Source organism: Heterodontus francisci, chromosome 20 (assembly GCF_036365525.1).
Source record: "Heterodontus francisci isolate sHetFra1 chromosome 20, sHetFra1.hap1, whole genome shotgun sequence".
Classification (NCBI taxonomy): Eukaryota; Metazoa; Chordata; class Chondrichthyes; order Heterodontiformes; family Heterodontidae; genus Heterodontus; species Heterodontus francisci.
The window spans coordinates 83,445,340-83,465,713 of NC_090390.1; the positions used below are offsets into that span (position 1 = coordinate 83,445,340).

A 20,374-nucleotide genomic window follows, 5' to 3' on the forward strand; every position below is an offset into this window, starting at 1 on the left:
TTTCTTGTTTTTATTTCAGATTTCCAGCATCCGCAGTATTTTGCTTTTATTTTAAGTTATCATTGGAGATACTGTCTGATCTGTGTGTTCCTATCATCATCTTTCTTTGCACATGGGAGAGTTTGTCCTGAGGAGTATGTCAGAATTTGCAGCAGGGCTCCCAGAAATGTATCAGTATTTTCAGGTCCAGAGGAGTGCGTCAGTACAATCCACGTGTAGCCTGGACTGATGGCACAGACTGTTCACCATCACAATTGGCGTTAGTTACAAAGGTGCCTCGTAAACTGCCAGTTAGTTCATGCAACACCTTTAACATAGTAACAACGTTCCAAGGTGCTTCACTGGAGCATTATCAAACGGTATTTGACATTGAGCCACATGAAATATTAGGACAGGAAAACAAAGGCCGAGTTGGGAAAAGATACATGGGGAGACGACTGGTCAGAGGGTGGAGAAGTTGAGGGAGGGGATACCAGGGGATAGGAATCCAGAAGGTGATCTCTGTCATCTCCTACAGCCCTTCAACCCTCTGAGATCTCTGCTCCTCAGGTCTATTTACAGGGTTTGCCTGTCCAAATATCTGCTATTTGTCAAATGCTTGTGCAGCTTGTTGTCAAATTTTGTTTGAAGCTCTTGTGAAGAACTTTGGACGTTTTCTATGTTAAAGCTGCTATATGAATGCAAGCTGCTGTCTGCAGGAGCATCTCTGTTGTTTACTCTACAGAGAAAACTTTGAAAGCTTCTGTTTTGACCTCTTTTTGACATTTGGGTCCTCTCGTATGCTAAAACTGCTCACTGTTCTAAGATCATTCTGGAATGCAAAGATACCCCCTGGCTTTTCTCTGCTGCAAACCATCTTCTTAAACCCCTCTCCTCCAACAATAAGGTGCAGGGAGCTCATGGATTTCTGTGACACTAAGATTACAGCCATCTGATCGGCTCTTTCTGCCATTTCCCTCCAATTGCCACTCCTCGCCCGGAAATCGCATTTTTCTCAAATTTTTCTCCTGTTTCCCCTCATCCCCTCTCTCAGTTCATCATGTCTGTGAGACCCACCTTCTGCTCCCTCAACCCTATTCTCAATAATCTAATGACCACCCAACTTCCTTCTTGGTTCCCATGTTAGCTGATATTGTTCAGTTCTCTCTCCTCGGTTACTGTTTCTCACCCCCCCCCCCCCCCCCAAAATCTGTTGTCATCACCCTTCTCAAAAAAAATCAACATTTGACCCTGTCATCTTAACAAGCTACCGCCCCATTTCCAATCTGCTTTTCCTCTCCAGAGGTCTTGAACGTGTTGTCGCCTCCCAAATCCGTTCCTATCTTCCCAGAGCTCTGTGTTTGAATTCCTGCAATAAGGTTTCTGCTCCTGCCACGGTAGCGAAATGACTCTTAACATAGTCACAAATGACATCCTGCGTGATTGTGACTAAAGGAACCTATCCTTCCTTGTCTTTCTTAACCTGTCTGCAGCCTTTGACGTGGTTAACCACACCAACGCCTCGCCACTGTCGTCCAACTGGCTGGGACTGTACTTCCATTCTTATCTATCTAATCATAGCCAAAGTAGGACTTGCAATGGCTTCTCTTCCTGCACACACACCGTCACCTCTGTCCCCCAAGGATCTATCCTAGGCTGCCTCCTATTTCTCATCTGCATGCCGCCTCTCGGCGACATCATTCAAAAACATGTTAATGTACACTGATGACACCCAGCTCTACCTCACCACCACCCCTCTCAACTCCTCCACTGTTGCTAAAATATCAAACTGTTTGTCCGACATCCAGTACTGGATGAGCAGAAATTTCCTCCAATTAAATATTAAGATACCATTTTCTTTGGTTCTCACCACAAACTCCGTTTCCTAACTACGGGCTCTATCCCTTTCAGTGGCAACTGTCTGAGGCTGATCAGACTGTTTGTAACCTTGATAGCCTGTTTGACCCAAGGTGAGCTTCAGATCATATATCTGCGCCATTACTAACACTGTCTATCTCCATCTCCATAACATCGCCCAACTCTGCTCATGCCTTATGCTGCTGAAACCCTCATCTATGCCTTTGTTACCTCTAAACTGCAGTATCGCAATGCACTCCTGGCTGGTCTCCCACATTCTTGAGGTTAGCTTGAGGTCATCCAAAATTCTGTTGCCGGTTTCCTTACTCTCACCAAGGCCCATTCGCCCATCACCCATGTGCTTGCTAGCCTAAATTGGCTCGCAGTCAACAATGCCTTGATTTTAAAATTCTCATCCTCAAATCCATCCATAGCCTTACCCCTCCCTATCTCTGCAATCTCCTCCAGTTCCCACTACCCTGCAAGATATCTGTGCTCATCTAACTCTCGCCTCTTTAGCATCCGCCATTTTAATTGCTCCACCATTGGCAGTCGTGAGTTCAGCTGCCTAAGCTCTGGAATTCTCTCGCTAAACCCCCCTCCACCCCTCTTTCATCCTTTACGCTTTTGGCCATCTACCTTAATGTTGCCTTATGAGGCTTTGTGTCACAATAACTCTCCTGTGAAGTGCCTTGGGACATTTATTACCATAAAAATGCTGTATAAATACTTGTTAATCATTGATGATGTGATTATATTCTGCATATTTTGCAATGGTGTGGCATTCCTTGGATCCCTCCCAGACTGAAAGCTGTGACTTTCAATTGGAGTAGTCATACCTAATTTTAGCAGTAATCCTCCTGTGCGGTCTCTAGAATCTCGGTAAAGTAGAAAGACAGGCGTATGCAATTGTCAAAACTATCTTCTTTTGAACTGAGAGGCTTGGACGGAAGTTAATGCATTTGTAGATTTTTTTTTCCCCCCTCCGACCTTGTGATTTGTTGGAGACAACGTTTTCTGGGTCTGTAGGTCATGGATTCAAGATTCAGTCCGGAGACTTGAGCACCCAGTACAACGCCATTGAAGTTGTTAGGCGCAGTCTTGTTGCAGATGTTCTGTCATTCAGTCAAATCATGACTGATCTGTACGTCAACTCCATTTACCTGCCTTTGCTCCATTTCCCTTAATACCGTTGCCCAACTAAAACCGATCAGTCTCAGTCTAGCTAGCTACAGTTGTCCCTTGCTCTTGCAGCTTTTACTGTGCCTATATTTCCAGCTACCAATACTAACAGCTCATGGGTTTCTGCACCAGTGAGACCACAACCCTCGTCAAACCTCAAGATGCACTTAATTTAAACAGCACAGCCCAGAGAGTAATTTAACTCCATATCAAACAGCTGGATCACTACTTCAAAGAAAATGATAATTGGAGAGGATTCACAAACATGCATCAAGGATCACTTTGGGAACTAAAAATCCTCATGAATTGATGTAAGGAAGCCAGTGAACTTGAACTTGACTTCATTCAAGAAAGGAAGATTGAGGGGGATATAATTTGTATTTTTTTTAAAAAAAGATTAAGTAATGAGATGTTAACATGCAGATTTTTTTAAATTTAAGATTAATGCGGAATATATTTAGATATGAGAGTAAAAGGGTCATGGCATGTGGCAACCCGTGAGATATGAGATATTTGGGTAAAAGGCCACACGGCTGTTGTCTAAAACTCTCCATTTAAAAAGTGTAAACGTCCTTTTGTTTTGTTTTTTTTTAGCAACAAGAAGATACCGAGGCAGGAGGCACAACGCAATACTGAATCCCAGACTTCCCTCGACCAGTTTATGGCTAAGCTGTGTAGACATCATCAGATACAGTTCATGAGTGTACTAACCTATATGCGCAGTGAAGCAAATCCTGCTGAGGAGCTGTCTGAATCATCCGTGTGTGAGGACATGGCCGCCTCCAGCCCAGCCCCTGTCCAGCTACAGCCTAAAAGCCCCGAGGACCGAACTGAGAGGGGGTCTGTCTTACAACCGTGTCCTTCCTCGCCCCAAGAGACTCGCGCACCAAACGAGTTGAACTGCAAAAAAATCACAGAGGAAAAATGGCTCCCTCACGAGGAGATGCTCCTGGTAGGAACTGAGGCAAGCAGTGCTCCCTCTATTGAAAAACCGACACCCAGAGGTTGCTGTAGCAGTGGGACTTGTATCAAAAACTGCACCTTAGGGGCAGGGTTCTCCTCTGTATGTACATGTACTACTGACTGTAACAAAAACGGGAGTGTGGAAGCTCTACAAAAAGAGACTGTGAATCGGAAGGAAATCAGTGACTCACAACTGGATCAGTCTTCCAGTGAACGCGCACACATCAGTACTGTTCCCCAAATAGTAGAAGTAAGTTCTAACAGCCAGGAGAGCAAAAAAGGGGGTGCAGTTGCTGCCAAAGCTCAGAATGAATCTCTCCGAGCTCTCCCTGAGGAGCTTTTAAACTTGAGTACGAACTTGACCAAATATCAGAGTGATTCACGGGGCAGTTCTGGAGCCCCCTCAGATCACAAAGCAATTAAACACACATCAATTCCAGGAGGGCCTCGAGAAAATAGCAATGCTACCAAAAGAACGATCAAAGATAACCACGTGCTTGCAGCTGATGCGAGCGCCAAAGATTGCTGGTTTGTTTCAAAGCCACATCCTCCCGTGCGCGACACCAATGGCCGCCTGAGAATAAAGGCGCAGGCTCCTCCCACAAAGACGGCCAGAAAGAGCACTAGGGTGTCTGTGCTGCGGGCTCGCTCTTCCATGTCCACCATGTGCCAATATGTGAATGAGCACGACAACCAGTGTGACATTGTTTACATTAGCAAGCCCATTACAGAATGTCGCTTCGACGCTCAGAGGTCCTTGTCTTCCAGTCGGAAGACAGCGAGGAAAAGCACACGTGGCCATCTCTGCAATGAAGAATATTGGGAGCTAAAGACCGTCCGCACTTTGGCCAAGAACTCAGCAATGGAGGCGAGAAAGGGGAACTGTCTCTCACTGATCCCCATACCGCCTGCCCCAGTGACCCCGAAGCAAGCACTTACCCTGCCAGTTAGCGTGCCTGCCATTGGCATTCCAGTGGGGGCTAGCACTAGCATTCACGAGGGCTCAAAGGTGCAGCTGAAAGTCTTGCCGGAAGCGAATCAAGATTTTCGTTGCTCAGAGAGCAATGGGGAACTGGTTGTTGAACCAAGTCAGACTTGCCAGTCACAGGAGGCTGAGGCACCTTCCCGGAGTGCAAACAGCCCACAAGTTGAGCCCAAGAGGCCCAGTGGTCAGGCTACCACTTCCAGCTCTAAAAGCCATTCTGTGAAAATCAAGAGCACGCCACTCTCGAGTGTGCAAGCAAGTGGCCACATCACAACACGAGCTGATTGCGGAGCTCTTGGCGAAAGCTCACCAGTTGAGTCTGCTGCTTGTGAGAGCTCTGAGCCATTGAAGCTGCTGAAAGAGTGTAGGAAGACCCAAGGGAGCCCTTCTAAACTGGAGCAATTAGTTGATGAAAGAGGTGACAGGGAGGGCAAGTCCTCAACAGTTGGCTCTTCAAACAATTTGGAGCCCAGTCCGACTTACCAGAGCCAAAACCCTTCAGTGTCCTCTTTAGATAAGGTGAGCACCAGTCCTGTTAACAATATTGTGGTTAACATTCCTCCCCAGGAGCAATGCAACAAGGAGCTTTCTGGCAACAGTAAAGTATTAAACAGTGCCACGGCAATGAACAATATTCCCAGCAGTTCAATAGCAGGAGATCAGCAAGCTGGAGATTCAATCGAACCTGTTGAAAACGTGAATGAGGTGCAGGTAGAAAAATCATTAACTGAGAAAGAAGGGTCCAACAGATCAGGGCAGCCACTCAGCTTTCCAACTGAAGTAATTGCTTCTTCCGTCACTCCCAAGGAAGATTCATGTCCACAAATAGCTTCCAGATGTAAAGACGAGAGCAGTCGCAATGATCCAGGAGAGCCCACACTGGAGTTGATGAAAGGACCTCATCAAGGAACTGACAGCATGAGGTGCAATATGGCAGCGAACGATCCCTGTTTGGAGAAGAGGCGGTTGGAAGACCTCTATGAAAATGTGACTGACCACAAGAGGGAAGGAGGCAATAGCACCAAGAAATCTCCTGAGTCTGAAAAACATACGAGTCACCACAATGAGAAGACACTTAGCCCAGCTGCTTCAGAGAAGAAAAAGCATCGTAAAAAGTTAGAGCTCACTTCTTCAGATAGATGTTTACGGAGTCAGCAGTCTCGACCACAAACTGTGACCGGTCCCAGTGACATTAAAGAGGAGCCACTGGTTCGTGCTGATGGGCTACTGGTGCCCTGTCTCAACATAAAACTCCTGAGAGGTCAAGGCGAGAGGGGATACAAAAGGGAAGTGTGCGTCAACAGAGTGACATGCATTGAGTTTCCAACTGACTGCTTCAACAAAATCCTTTTGCAAAGCATTACTGACCCTGAGAGCAGAGTAGGCGAGTCTCTTGCTACCATGTCTGAGCAATATATTGGCAAAACGAGAAAGACGACAGCCAAGCACGTCTCCAAAGATCCTCTGGCAAAGGAACTCGAAAGCTTAGAAGATGAAGAACTGATGGAAGATAGTTTTATCTACGAAAGAGCACCTTCTGGACAAGTTCGAATTCTCGAGGTTTGTGTGGATGCTGAATCATCTGAAGAGCGGAAAGTTTTCTTCTCCATTCAAAATGTTGGAACCAGTCAAGATTCAGAGTCTTCCGATGGCTCCATGGATGATACTTCTCCTGCAACCCGACAGCAGTCAAGTTTGTGGAAGGCAGATACGTGCAAAGAAAACCCAAAATGGGCAAGAGGACCCCATATGAAAAGATCGACCAATTTTGGATCACTGCATCAAGTAACTAAGGGAATGGCCCCTAAAATACCCCCAGGAGATAAGAAGGCTGTTGGTGGGTCTCACAACTTGAGATGCCCAAATCTGTCCATCACAGAACCAGAAAAGATTGTGCTAGGAGAGGACTGCAAATACTTAAATGTAAATCAGCCCACTGAAGTTCTCCGGGAGAATGAAGACTGTGAGCTGGTAGATCTGAATGACACTGATGTTCCTGAAGTTAGCCAGCCAAAATTTTTGGATTGGTGCTCAGAGGACGAGAACCAAGAGCTAATCACCACCTTGAATGCCACATACGAGAACATTCACAAAGCTTGGATTCAGATGGAGAAGGAAGTGCCGGTGATGCAGAAAGCGAAAAGCAAGTCTGACCGGCTCAAAGAAATCTGGAAGAGCAAGAGGAGGGCACGCAAAGCTCGAGGATTGTACGATCATAAAATATCCCCTGTGCAGAAACTCTTTGTGACCAACTTCAACCTCACCAACATCTGCAAGTGGTTCATGGAGACGACAGAGACCAGGTCTCTGATCATAGTCAAGAATGTCAGTGCCCGGAATCCAGTGGAGACCATGAAAGCCAAAACCTTCCTCCAGAAGAACTCCATTGTTGGCCTGTTTCCCAGTCCCCAAGCCGAGCGGTTAAAGAAGCACCTGAAAAAGTTTGCTGTGGCCTCTCCTGCTCGAAACAATTGGAAGACCCGGGCACTGCTGGATAACGTGCAGAGGAGGAACGCTGTGATGGGGGGAGACAGAGCTAGGCAGCAGCACTGGGGCTTTACATCAGATGATGGAGGAGGCCTGGCTCCCAGGGACCTCTTTCTGGCCAAAGTGGAAGGCAGCCCAGTCGAGGGAGGTGGGTTTCCCAACAACAGGACTGTGGCCCAGCCCTCCAAGCATTTGGGGCTGAAGAAGCCAGTCAGTGCGTGGATCCTGCGGAAATATTCCAACATGAGGGGCAAGCTCCACAAATTGCAGCATGGGAAAGAGCAAGTCGGGAGAAAGCTCCCAGCCAAGCACAAAAGTGTCTGCATGAACCCCCTGGTCTCACCCAAGCTGACCTCGCAGACCCAGCTGGACTCGCGTGGGGCCCTTCTCCCCACTGCCCCTCGGAAACCTGGTGAGAGAAAAGGGAAGAGGAAAGTGCCCAAGGACACCTCCGTCAAGGAACCCCGTGTGGGGAGAGTCAAAAGCAGCAAGTCCGAGGCTGGGCCTCCCTTGCTGCCATCTAAATCTGTGTCCAAGCAGTTGCCAGCAAACCGCAAGTCCAGAGTAGAGGGCAGCTGTGCCAAGCCGCCAGCTCCCAAAAAGGCTGGCAGCACTGGAAAGGCCAACGTTCTGTCCCCGAAAGGTGCTGTGAAGAGGTTCCCTGGCACATCCCTGAAAACTGTTCCGAGGGGCAAAAGCCTGCCTCAAACCCGAGATGGGGCCAAGGGCAAAAAGACGAAGACGAAAGGTAGCAGCGGCAAAGAACGCCAGATAAAACCAGCCAAGAAGACGGCAGGGTCCTCTGCCAAGGCCAAGCGGGGAGCTAAGACTGACTCCAAAAAGAGAAGCAAGGTGTCCACCCCAATCAGCCGCAAGCGTAAGGGCGAAGTTGCCTCCGAGGCCACGCACAAAAAGAAACGGAAGCTAAATAAGAAGAGACCCCCAGTTCCCAACAAGCGCAAGCGGACTGATGCAAAATGATGCATTTCCCGAAGGACTAACTGTAAATTATTTCGTCTTTATACAAGAAAAGCAACAAAGAAAATTGTTGACTACAGAGAGCATTAATGTTGAAGCTGCTTTTTATAATCTTGAAGCAAGCCTTTGAAATCGCAGAGGAAAGAACTGGCGTGATTTTAATTTTATTTTTTTAAGCACGTAAGCTGAAGCTTGTTGTAAAGAAAATACAGGGAGCCTCCCCAACTGTGAATAGAGTTTTTATACGGTGCTATGAATGGTATTGTTTTCTTTTTCCTGTTTGATTTTTTTTTTTATATATATAATATAAAATATTGCCCCAGCTTAAAACTGATACGAGAGCTGCAAACACAAATTGAAAAGAACAGTGCCTTATTTAAATGATCAGAGGAAAAGAAACAATCTTTTTGCGTGTGTGTATCTGAGATTAAAGGCTTGCATTTCACAATGGAGACTTGCTCTGTACTTGTTGCACCACTTTCCGTAAAAAGAAAGCCATCATGCATATAGAATCATACAGTACAGCAGGAGGCCAACTGGCCCATCCTGCCTGTGCTGGCTCTTTGAAAGAGCTATCCAATTAGACACACTTCCCCCCTGCTCTTTCCCCAAAGCCCAGCAAATTTTTCCTTTTCATGTATTTATCCAGATCCTTTTTGAAAGTTGTTATTGAATCTGCTTCCACCACACTTTCAGGCAGCACATTCTAGATCACCATTCACTGCATTAAAAAAGAAATTCTCCATCTCCTCACTGATTCTTTTGCCAATTATCTTAAATATATATTCTGTGGTCACTGACCCTCCTGTCGGTGGAAACCGTTTCTCTTTATTTACTCTATCAAAACTCATGATTTTGAATGCCTGTATTAAATTTCCCCTTAATTAAATTTCTCTGCTCTAAGGACATTTATAAATTAAGACCAGATAAATGGGAAAAGAATGTTGGGAGGCTGGAGTAAATCACACTACAAGTTCCATCAGCAAGTAGAGAAGTTGGACTTGAGTCAGGAACCTTCATCAAAACTATTGCATCTGAAACATTAACCAATCTCGCCTGTGCTGGCCTCACGCTGTCAATAAAGCCAACAGTGCTTCACCTTTCCATTTAGGCTGTCTTAAGTAACAAATTGTTACTAAGTGAGCTTGCATTCTCTTTGAATATGTATTGGAAATCTCAATACCTGTGTAAATCTTGCTTTGCAGTCTGTGGATAGCTGCCCTCTGCTGTGGGTGTGTATGGTATTCCCCTTCTCTCCAAGGGCCAACTTCTTACGGTCACAAGATCATTATGGACAAGGGGGAATAGACATTTAAACTAAATAGACGTTTAGTCCAATTTAACCATCCAAGAAGACCCAATCCTTTCTCTTTCCCCTGAACTCGGCCTTTTATCTCTTAAATTATTCCTGCATGTTTATGCTTCCATTGCCCCACACAGGGCACATGATGACAGAGTACAATCTGTGCTCTTCACTAGCTGTTCTATACACCTTCCGTGGGGTCTTCCAAGGCTGGAAAGCACAAATTTCTGAAGCCTTACCTTAACAGCTCCAGCCGTCTGATGCTCCAGATCATTTCCATGGCTCTTTTCTGTCCCACTTCCACACCTCCCTAGTGACTCAGTGGCCAAAACTGATCACAAGGTGAGGGAAACTAGGGCATTGTTCAGTTTAAGCCTTTACTTTCCCCTAGTTAAGTGCTACTGTTTATTGCTATGTACAGTTTTATCTTTCTAATTGTTCTATCGAGGTAACTATGGTAAAAGCAGACATGCTTCCAGACTTCTGCGCCTCCTTGTACAGACTCATAGAATAATGCAGCACAGAAGGACGCCCTTCAGTCCATTTTGCCTGCGATGGCTCTTTGAAAGAACTATCCAGTTAGTCCCAGTCCATTTCTCCCCATTGCCCCAAAAAATTATTACTTTTTCCTGTTCAAGCATATATACAGTTTTAAAAGTTACCATAAAATATGCTTCCACCACCCTTTCCAGCATTCCTTAGTGTCCCTCTGTTTAGTTAGTGTACTGATCACACTGCTTTGAAAGATCCACTTGTCCCTGTGATGCTAGTCAGCAGGACATCAGACAACACTGTGATCTCCTGCCCCCTCAAGCTCAGATCTGCAGGCCATTAAAGAATATCTGAATGAAAGGTGCACTAGGGTTTTACAGTAGCTCGCTGTGCAGTGTAATCCTGAACTTTGTGGTAGGGCAAATTAGGAATAAGCAGAACTTGTGTTATAACTTGACTGATAACAAAAATAATTGTAATCAGTTTTGCTTAAATGATACAATCAAGAGTTTAGTTTATTGGACCATTATAATGTTTAATTTGAGACTGATTATCCCAACATTTGACAAAATTGGTTTCCCTGCTAGGCTGAGTTGACCATGTTGTACTTTGTGGAAAGACAGCTGAAGTGATTTAGATGTGTCTCTTAGCTCCTTCGGAATCCTTTCTGCTCTTTCTCCAGGCTCCAAGGTGAAGAACGACCTCCCCCCCCCCACCCCTTCTCCTCCTCCTGTTCCTTCTCTCCCTCTCCCCACGCTCAGCACAGATGAGCATCTGGTATATAAAATACCGTAAACATAAAATCTGCTGGAATTCTGAAATTAAAAGAAAATGCTGGAAGGCGACTCCTGAAAAAGCTTTTTGAGTACCAATCCAATCTAACAGAGTCTGAACCCACATCGTGAACCTGTCTTTTCTCCCTCAAAAGGGAGTTGGACAGCTACTTGAGGATGAAGAACTTAGAGAGTGATGAACAAAAAATCAGGGGTGTGGGACAAAGCACCATTGTTCTTTCCAAGAGCTAGCACAGGCACAACAGGCTGAATGGTCTCCTTCTGTGCTGTATATTTCTCTGATTATTCAGCTGCTGTGTATTTTCAGCATCATCTAATCATGCTTTAGTGGGTGACTGAACATTACAATACAATAGGGCTAACTGCACTTTGCCAGAATTGAATTGAAGTAAAGTTTATAACCAGCATAAAATATACGGCACAGAAACAGGCCATTGGGTCCAACCAGTCCATGTCAGCGTTTATGCTCTACTCGAGCCTCCTCTGCTCCTTTGTCATCTAACTCTATCAGTATAACAACCCTCTATTCCCTTCTCCCTCGTGCTTAACTAGCTTACCCTTAAATGATTCACCTCAACTACTCCATGTGGTAGTGAGTTCCACATTCTCACTATTCTCTGGGTAAAGACGTTGCTCCCGAATTCCGTATTTGATTTCTTGGTGACTATCTTAGCGGCCTCTGGTTTTGCTCTTCCCCACAAATGGAAATGCTCTCTCTTAACTTTGTGTTTCAATGAGGGGATGAGTTGGAGAGGCTCCTGAATTGGGAATGTGCATCATGTTCCTTGCTTTGTGGGGAGAGACTTTCACAATCCGTTCGCATTAGCCCTGTTGCGGAGATTTCCACCTGGCTCGTAAAATGACGATGGGGTCGGATAATCTTTAATGTGTTGCTTGGGCACCATGTTTAAGCAATAAAACTTTGTGCCACTAAAATGATGAGCAACTGGCTGCTGCACAGTGCCTTGCTGTTCATCCTTTCTATGCAAGAGTTTTGTTTTAAATTAAATAATAATTGTTATAGTATTGAATACTAACACCTGGCGGTGTTTTGATCTGGACCATGGCAATCTGAAATCGTACAGCAGGAGCTACTTTTAATAAGTTGCCATAATTAAACCTAACTTGGGTCACAGAGTAAGCCTTACAAGTTTGGTCACGCAGTGGGCACTGATGCTATTTGAGCAAACATGGCAGCTGTTTTGCACACAGCAAATTCCCACCAACAATAGTGAATTATGAAACAATATTTTACCACTATTAATGACAGTCCCCACATTTCAAACTAATTTATTTTGTGTGATGAATGCAAGTCTTTTGAGCAATGGACATTGTTATTTCTGTTTTGGTTCATTTTAGCTAGAGAGAGAGATGGTGTTATACTATGGTTGTAGGTGGCGAGGTTAGGTATGGTAGGTGATATAAGATGGTTTCTGTCTTCCCCTACCTCAGCCATTCTCCCTTTCCATCATTCATGTAGAAGCCTAGGTGTAGAGGTCTCATTCACACATCACCCCTGTGCTCACTGACGCATTCGCTCATAGTCTGGCAATGCTTCGATTTTAAAATTCACATCCTTGTTTTCAAATCCTTCCATAGCCTCATTCCTCCCTATCTCTGTTTTCTCCTCCAGCCCCACAACCTTTCGAGATATCTTGCTCCTCCAATTCTGGCCTCTTCTGCATCACCTCACTATTGGCGGCCATGCCTTCAGCTGTTGAGGCTCGAAGCTTTGGAATTCCCTCCCTAAACCTCTCCGCTCTCCTCCTTTTCAGTCGCTCCTTAAAACCTACCTCTTTGACTAAGCTTTTGGTCTCCTGTTCCAATATCTCCTTACATGGCTCGATATCAACTTTTGTTTGATTACGCTCCTGTGAAGCACTTTGGGACGTTTTATGACATGAAGGGCACTATCTAATTGCAAGTTGTTCTCTCCCTTGCATCAAGTGCCAGCATGTAGTATAAAACGGAAGGTGTCCACCAGGGTTCCAGCAGTGTTGCTTTACAGGCCATCCCATAGGGCATGTACGGTGGTTGCAGGGGTAGGTTAGAGGTAACCAGATGTATAGGGGTGTCAGGGATGAAGCAGAGCTGCCACCCTCATACAATGCTTCCTTCCTGTGTTGACACACTTTCACTCCACCTTCGTGTTATGGACTACATGCAATTGGGAGCTCAGTGTTTTGTGGAAACCTGTGTGCAGACCCATATCCTCCCGCTCTGTGGGACAGTGCATTTGTGCTGTGTCACTCCAGCAGCGTTAAATGGCTTTATTTTCATGCTACATGGACAAGATTTTACCTATTTTTAAAAAAAATCATTGATTGTAGAAGTGTTGGACTATCCGAATGGTTGTATCTTAAGCCCAGTAATTATACTTAAATATTCTTCCTTAAGATAAAGCACTTGTCATCCACTGGGTGCATCCCCTTTGATAAAATATCTGATGCTGGAAGTTTAGTGGGGTGAGGAATCTGGAGCTGTGTGTGATGCAGAATATTGAGGCACCAACATAACCAGTGAGGTGACCACTCTTAATCTCTATCTGACATCCCTTCAGCTTGGAGCACTGAGGCAAGGAATGCAGTGTATACCACGCCCAGGATTGTCTGCTTTGAGATTACCAGCGAATCTCAGTCCCAGGTTCATCTCCCCCCCCCACCACCACCACCTTTGTTTTTGTTTCCCTCCAGTGTCCCTGGGGCAGAGAGGTAGAAATCTGGAGAGGCTTCTTTCTGAAGAATGCACATATGGAACACCAACCAGGCATAGAGTCAGGTTTGTCCATGGCTTCTATAATTCTACAATCCATTGGTCACTTGCTGTCTCGACTCGCACCTGAGTAATAGCAAAGAACTGCATTCAGCAAGCATCATTGCTTTTAGAACTGATGGATGGTGGTGGAGAATTTGGGAAACAAATGAAAAGGATTGATGGTTTCTTCTAAGGCTGCAACAAAGCTGAGTCTCAGCTACCCACCTTTTCCCTTATGATTTTGTTCCATTTTTCCATTTGCTGCTGGTCCTCTGAGCCAGTCTCAAAGCAGGTTACTGCCGTAGTACAGTCCTTTGTAACAGGTTACTGGCATACTAAGATCCCAGGGTGACCTAGCAGCTTTACTTAAATTTCAACTGCCCCATAGCAAGAGTTTTGTTTTCTCTCAAACTTACCATTGTGGAATCTCTCCTGCCAACCTGTTCTGTGACTCAAAAGAAAATGTCAAGCAGCAAAATCCTTAATAGAGGAGAGGTTGATGGGCAGTGGCAGAATAAGGTTGGAAATTGTTTTTAAACTGTTAAACTGCTGGGCTGCTTCGCTTTTGAATGCTGCAAGTGTGTTGAGACAAAAATGTTGAGTCTATGTCATTGTCTATGGAAGCAATGAATTACAGTTTCCTGAACACACACGCAAAGAGCATTAAAATTAAGCTGGTTGTTCTTGCTGAAATAAACAGCTGGGATGGTGACCCAGGCACAGGACTGCAGATGTTTTATGTGCAACACCCACCTGAGTGAAATGCTGAATCATTCCTGGAACTTGTGGGAACATTTTGAGTTCTGTGCAGGAATTATTTTAGCATCTGGAGTGCAGTGACTTGCGTGGTTATGTTGCTATCCCGGGATGTTCTGATGAGTCATTTTGTTTTTGGCTGGATGATTCACTAGCATCCAAACTGTACGTTTGGCAGTAGGTGATTTTGTTATTTTTGATGAATGAATCAGTGAAAAGCCCCTCTGGAACAGCCAGAATAGTGTTAGGGTCAGCAAGAGATCAGTGGGTTATGAATAGCTGGCCACAGACAAGGACTTTGTGAAATCACGCACCATGTTTATTGGACAGTTCGAAGTTTGTTTTGTTTGTTTCTGTGTTGGTTAATATATTCAGTCGTTGGTAAGTGTTCGTTAAGCAGTAACTGTATCTCGCACAATCAACAGCTTCTTGCTAAGTGCAATAGGTCGGGATCAGTTGTCTCACTTTGCAACTTAAACTGCTATTGTTTGAAGCCAGGTGGTTTATTGGGGTAAGGATATCGAGGGATATGGCGGAACAGGCTTGAAGGGCCGAATAGCCTACTCCAGTTCCTAACCAGGCTTTTTATGTTCGCTGAATTCCATCCCCTGCCCAGCTCCTTGGAACTCAAATTAGTGCAAGTTTGCAACAGTATAAAACAGATTAGAAGATGGATCTATTCCAATGCATGATATATATTCAGCGCTGCAATATTGACCTCCACAATCCAGGAAAATTCTAGGGGCAATCCTGGTGGTGTTACCTGGCTGCAGCATGGGATGGGGGAGGGGAAGCACAATAGTTGGCCACAGCACCCTTCGGACCAGCACAGAAACAGGCATTTGGCCCATGCCAGTGTTTATGTTCCACATGAGCCTCCACCTGCCCTTCATCTAAGCCCATCAACATATCCTTCTATTCCTTTCTCCCTCATGTGTTTATATCTAGCTTTCCTTTAAATGCACCTATGTATGCTTTAGCCTTAACTACACCTTGTGCTAGTGAGCTCCACATTCTCACCACTCTCTGGGTAAAGATATTCCTCATGAATTCCCTATTGGATTTATTAATGACTATCTTATATTTATGGCTCATAGTTTTTGACCTGTTTTGACTCCACTTTTGACAAGCGGAAATATTTTCTCTAATTCTAGCCAATTGAACCCCTTCAGTAATTTAAAGCTCTGTTCGGTCACCTCTCAGCCTTCTCTTTTCTAGAGGAATGAGCCCCAGTCTGTTCAGTCTTTCCTGATCGGTATAATCTCTCCATTCTGATGTCATCCTTGTCAAGCGTTTTTTGCACCTTCTCCAGTGTTTCTCCGTTCTTTTGGCAGCCGCAACATTGGCAATATCAAAGGCCACAGGTACCTTTTCAGCTGTCCCAGGCAAAATATCCGTGCCTTCAAAGAGTTAGGGAGAAACAAAGAGATGGGAAAAATATTCTGTATTTCTGCATTGAAAGGTTGATTTTGGTTCTTAAATTTGCAGCCTGTCATTAGCAAGTGAGGGTCGATTTTTAGTTCAGAAATTTCACAACAGAATTGTTGTGTGGTAAAAAGATAAGGCCATAGTATCTATCTCTGGAGATCTATGAAACTGTTGGCAGTGACACCACGTGTACTGCGAACACAAAAACAAAACTGTACAGGGCATAGCTGTAACAGAAGCACTGCAAAACAGAGGGCCCAAGATGACTTAGATGATGGGATAGAAAGTCAAGTTTGCCAGTGATACAAAGACAGGTGGCATTGTAAACTCTGTAGATGGAAGCGTAATATTACGAAGATCTTAATAGATTAAGCGAATGGGAAAAACTGGCAAATAAATTTCGATGTAGGCAAGTGTGAGATCATCCACCTTAGACTAAAAAGGGTAGAAGAGGTTACTTTCTAAATGGTACAAAGCTAGAAACAGTGGAGGTCTAAAGAGACTTGGGGGTACGGGAACACAGATCATTAAAATGTCATGAAATCTACAGAAAATAATCAAAAAGCCTAATGGAATGCTGGCCTTTATATCCAGAGGACTAGAATACAAGGGGGTAGAAGTCATGCTTCAGATGTACAAAACCCTGGTTAGACCACAACTGGAGTTACTGAGCAGTTCTGGCACCACACCTTAGGAAGGATATATTGGTCCTGGAGGGAGTGCAGTGTAGATTTACCAGAATCCAGAATGATACCTGGACTCCAAGGGTTAAATTACGAGGAGAGATTACACAAACTAGGGTCATGTTCCCTGGAATTTAAAAGGTTACGTGGTGATTTGAGGTTTTCAAGATATTGTGGGTAGATAGAGTGAAACTATTTCTGCTGAATGGGGCATCTAGGGTTAAGGGGCATAGCTTAAGAATTACAGCCAGACCTTTCAGGAGTGAAATTGGGAAACAAGTCTACACACAGAGGATGGTAGGAGTTTGGAACTCTGTTCCACAAACAGCAATTGATGCTAAATCAATTGTTAATTTTCAAACTGAGATTGATGAGATTTTTGTTAACCGACGATATTAAGGGATATGGAGTTAGGTCACGAATCAGCCATGATCTCACTGAATGGCAGAATAGGCTTGAGGGGCTGAATGGCCTCCTCCTGTTCCTCTGTTGCTCAGATCCGTAGTCAGTGGGAGGAGGGTTACAGGTTTTCCAATATCACAGAAAACATTACCAAGTAAAATTCTCAAAGACATGCAATAAAAACAAAATGTCACTAATTCAGGCCTGTAAACCCAGTGTCTGTGATGCTAGGGAATGAGTAAAAACCTGTTTGTTTATCATGGGCAAGTTAGGAAGTTGAGAGAATTGAGGATTGTGATTCTAGAAATGCCCAGAATCCTGTACGATACTAAAAAAAAAAAAGGATTTGACTTATTGAGGAAAGGAACGGCCTGGTTATGGAAATGAATGGGGATTTACACCATCTGGGCATCTCGTAAAGCAGCTGGTCTTTCCAAGGTGTCTTAATGTGTGCAAAAACATTTTTTGATATACTATTCCTCAATCATTGGATTCCTATGATTTGAAAAATATCTTCATAAATGTCACACTGGTAGAACAAGCAGTGCTTTTATTAATGTAGACATACAATGTCAGAAGCATTTAAAATTAATTTGATTGGATAATGTGAATGTGGAGTGTTCGTAAAGTGCCAGACCATAATGCCTATCAATTTTCATTCTGAAGAAACCTTGGTGTTTTCTCACAGGTTTTTTAAAAGAAGCTCTTTAAATTCAAAGAAAGCTGATTGTGCTTCTGTAAATAATGTTATTTATGCCAAACATTTTAGATTTTATATTAATCAACAGAAATTTCAATAACACAGGGGAGAGCCATCCACAAGAAGGATAGTTAAAGAGTAAGTTTTGGGTCTACTGTAATTACGATAGGGGTTTGGTGGGATAGTGAGGGAAAGGAGAGACTTTGAAAGGGTTTTAATTGAACCAACCCATTGACCAATCCTTCATTATTGATCTGGTAAATAGGAATTGGATTGTCGTTGCAGTTGCAATAGTGCGTTAGACAATTGGAGAAGCCAGGAGTCTCTGTTCACTGGAACTGCCCAGTGGCAGTACCATGGCCAGCTCACCTGTTGGAGCCAGTGTAGAGAGGTCTGAAACCAGTGCGAGAGCAGCCTATTATTGCAGGCCTCGATAGCAACCGTTTAATGTGTGTCGGAACAGCAAATTGATGTAGCTCAGACCCCTGCTTTATCCAGGCCAGGTAGACAGTGTGTGGATGTGTACATCTCCCTCCCTCCCTCGTGTGTGATATATAAGAATATAGTTAAGAAATGCAATTTTGTATTGGCAGTATATTGGGTAACGAGTGTTCAGGCCTTTGATACTGTAGATCCCAAGGAGAAGTTTTTAAATTATGTTAAGTTTGATGGTTATAACTTCAGTTTTCAGGGTTATCCCAGATGCCAAAGGCTGAAGTTTACTTGAATTTCACCGAGGTCATATTCTTAAGGCTGAATTGCAAATGTTCATATTGTGTTATTTTGTATTGGCTGGCCCTGGTATCACCACTTAACTCCCCCCTCCACCCCCAATGTCTATGGTCGCCCTTTTGCTGATGTGAGTGGGATGGGAGGGAGTTAATTTATAAGGAACGTAGTCAACATGGTGGTGAACTTTGGTTGTGGTGAGTGTAGATCTGTCTAGTGGGCATTTTCAAATGGCCTGGTGTAGTAGGATCAGCGATCTAATTGGCAGGAGAGCTGGGTACACAGCTTGTGCACACATTCTGTACAGACACGGCTCTACACTTACATCTCATGACTGGCAGTAAATCATGTTTCGAGTGTTTGTGAAAAAACACTCCCCACAACACATACTGTCTGATGCATGGTCCATACCTCACTATTAGAATTTAAAGAAAAAAGTTTAAAACTTTATTTATAAAATATGTGGATTATATTGTCTTGTGTTACTATGTGTATAATTGTAACTCATAGTTTGCTTTAACTTCACAATGGCAAATTGGATGTTCTTTATTTAGTGTGTTTCCTCCCTCTCTCTCTTTCTGTCTCCTTTCTTCCGTTCCTCTCTCTTCCTCCTCCCTCTCCCTGACCTCCCTCTGTCCCTCTCCCTCTGTCCCTCTCCCTCTGTCCCTCTCCCTCTGTCCCTCTCCCTCTGTCCCTCTCTCTCTGTCCCTCTCTCTCTGTCCCTCTCTCTCTGTCCCTCTCTCTCTGTCCCTCTCTCTCTGTCCCTCTCTCTCTGTCCCTCTCTCTCTGTCCCTCTCTCTCTGCCCCTCTCTCTCTGCCCCTCTCTCTCTGCCCCTCTCTCTCTGCCCCTCTCTCTCTGCCCCTCTCTCTCCCTCTCTGCCTCCTCTATTCCCCTCTCTCTCCCTCTATGACTGTATGTCTCTTCTTTCTCCCTCCCTCCCTCTCCTGCGCCCCCCTATCTCTCTCGCTCTGTTTTAATTACAGTGTATTGGAATTTGATGCAACTTATTTTCTTCAGCCTCTCCATCCAAGACTAGATCACCTGTTGCTGATCATTGGGGTAATGGGGGAATCAATTCTAGCCAAGTCTTGGATTTTAGTTTTCCAATTTCTCCCAGTGTTGAATTAGTATTTTTTGATTTTTTAAAGTTCCTATTTGTGTTTTTCCATTGTTCCAGTACCAGTCATTCTGTGCTTATTCTGGCCATTCCTAATGTGTATACTTTATTAAATCTTATTAAAGCATTACTTGAATATTTTCCCCCTCTTGTGTCTTTGCCGCAGAATTTATTTAATGCAAATTCGCGAGGTCACTGGAGATGAATATTGAGGCTTCCTTCATTGATACAGTTGGCAGGTGTGGAGCTGAGTAGAGGAGCTCCAGGTTAAACAAGGAACTTGCATTTCTATAGTGCCTTTCACGACTTTAGGATGTCCCAAAATACCTTACAGTCAACACAGAGTAGGTGCTTGTCCGAGGTTAAGGTGTTGGGTTCAATTCCCACTCCTTGCGCACAAAATCCAGGCCAACATTCCTAGTGCAGTACTGAGGGAGTACTGCCCTGTTAGAGGTGCTGTATTTTTGGGTGAAACGTTAAACCAAGGACGGTCAGGTGTGTGTAAAAGCTGCCACGGCACTAATTCAAAGAAGAACAGGGGAGTTCTCCCTGGGGTCCTGCCACTATTTATCCCTCAACCAATATCACTTTTTTTTTAAAAAAACTATTGAGATCATTATCTCACTGTTGTTTGTGAGATCTTGTGTGCAAATCTGCCAAGTTCCCTACATTGCAACATTGACTACACTTCAGAAGTACTCCATTGGCTGTAAAATGCTTTGGGAAGTCTTGAGGGTTTGAAAAGTGCTATATAAATGCAAGACTTTATTACTTTCCATAAAAA

General features: G+C 44.3%; 2 protein-coding genes across 2 annotated transcripts in view; one reads left to right on the plus strand and one right to left on the minus strand.

Annotated features, from left to right (window-relative positions):
• wu:fc17b08 (microtubule-associated protein futsch) overlaps nucleotides 1-18,951 on the plus strand; it is a 47,710-nt gene extending 28,759 nt beyond the window's left edge. The window contains exon 2 of the mRNA XM_068053142.1: nucleotides 3,613-18,951. Within this exon, the coding sequence (XP_067909243.1) occupies nucleotides 3,680-8,434 (4,755 nt within the window). The 5' untranslated portion in view covers nucleotides 3,613-3,679 and the 3' untranslated portion in view covers nucleotides 8,435-18,951. The remainder of the gene's footprint in view (nucleotides 1-3,612) is intronic.
• Nucleotides 1-20,374, minus strand: part of LOC137380790 (slit homolog 1 protein-like) — a 382,190-nt gene that overhangs the window by 23,716 nt on the left and 338,100 nt on the right. The window lies entirely within an intron of this gene.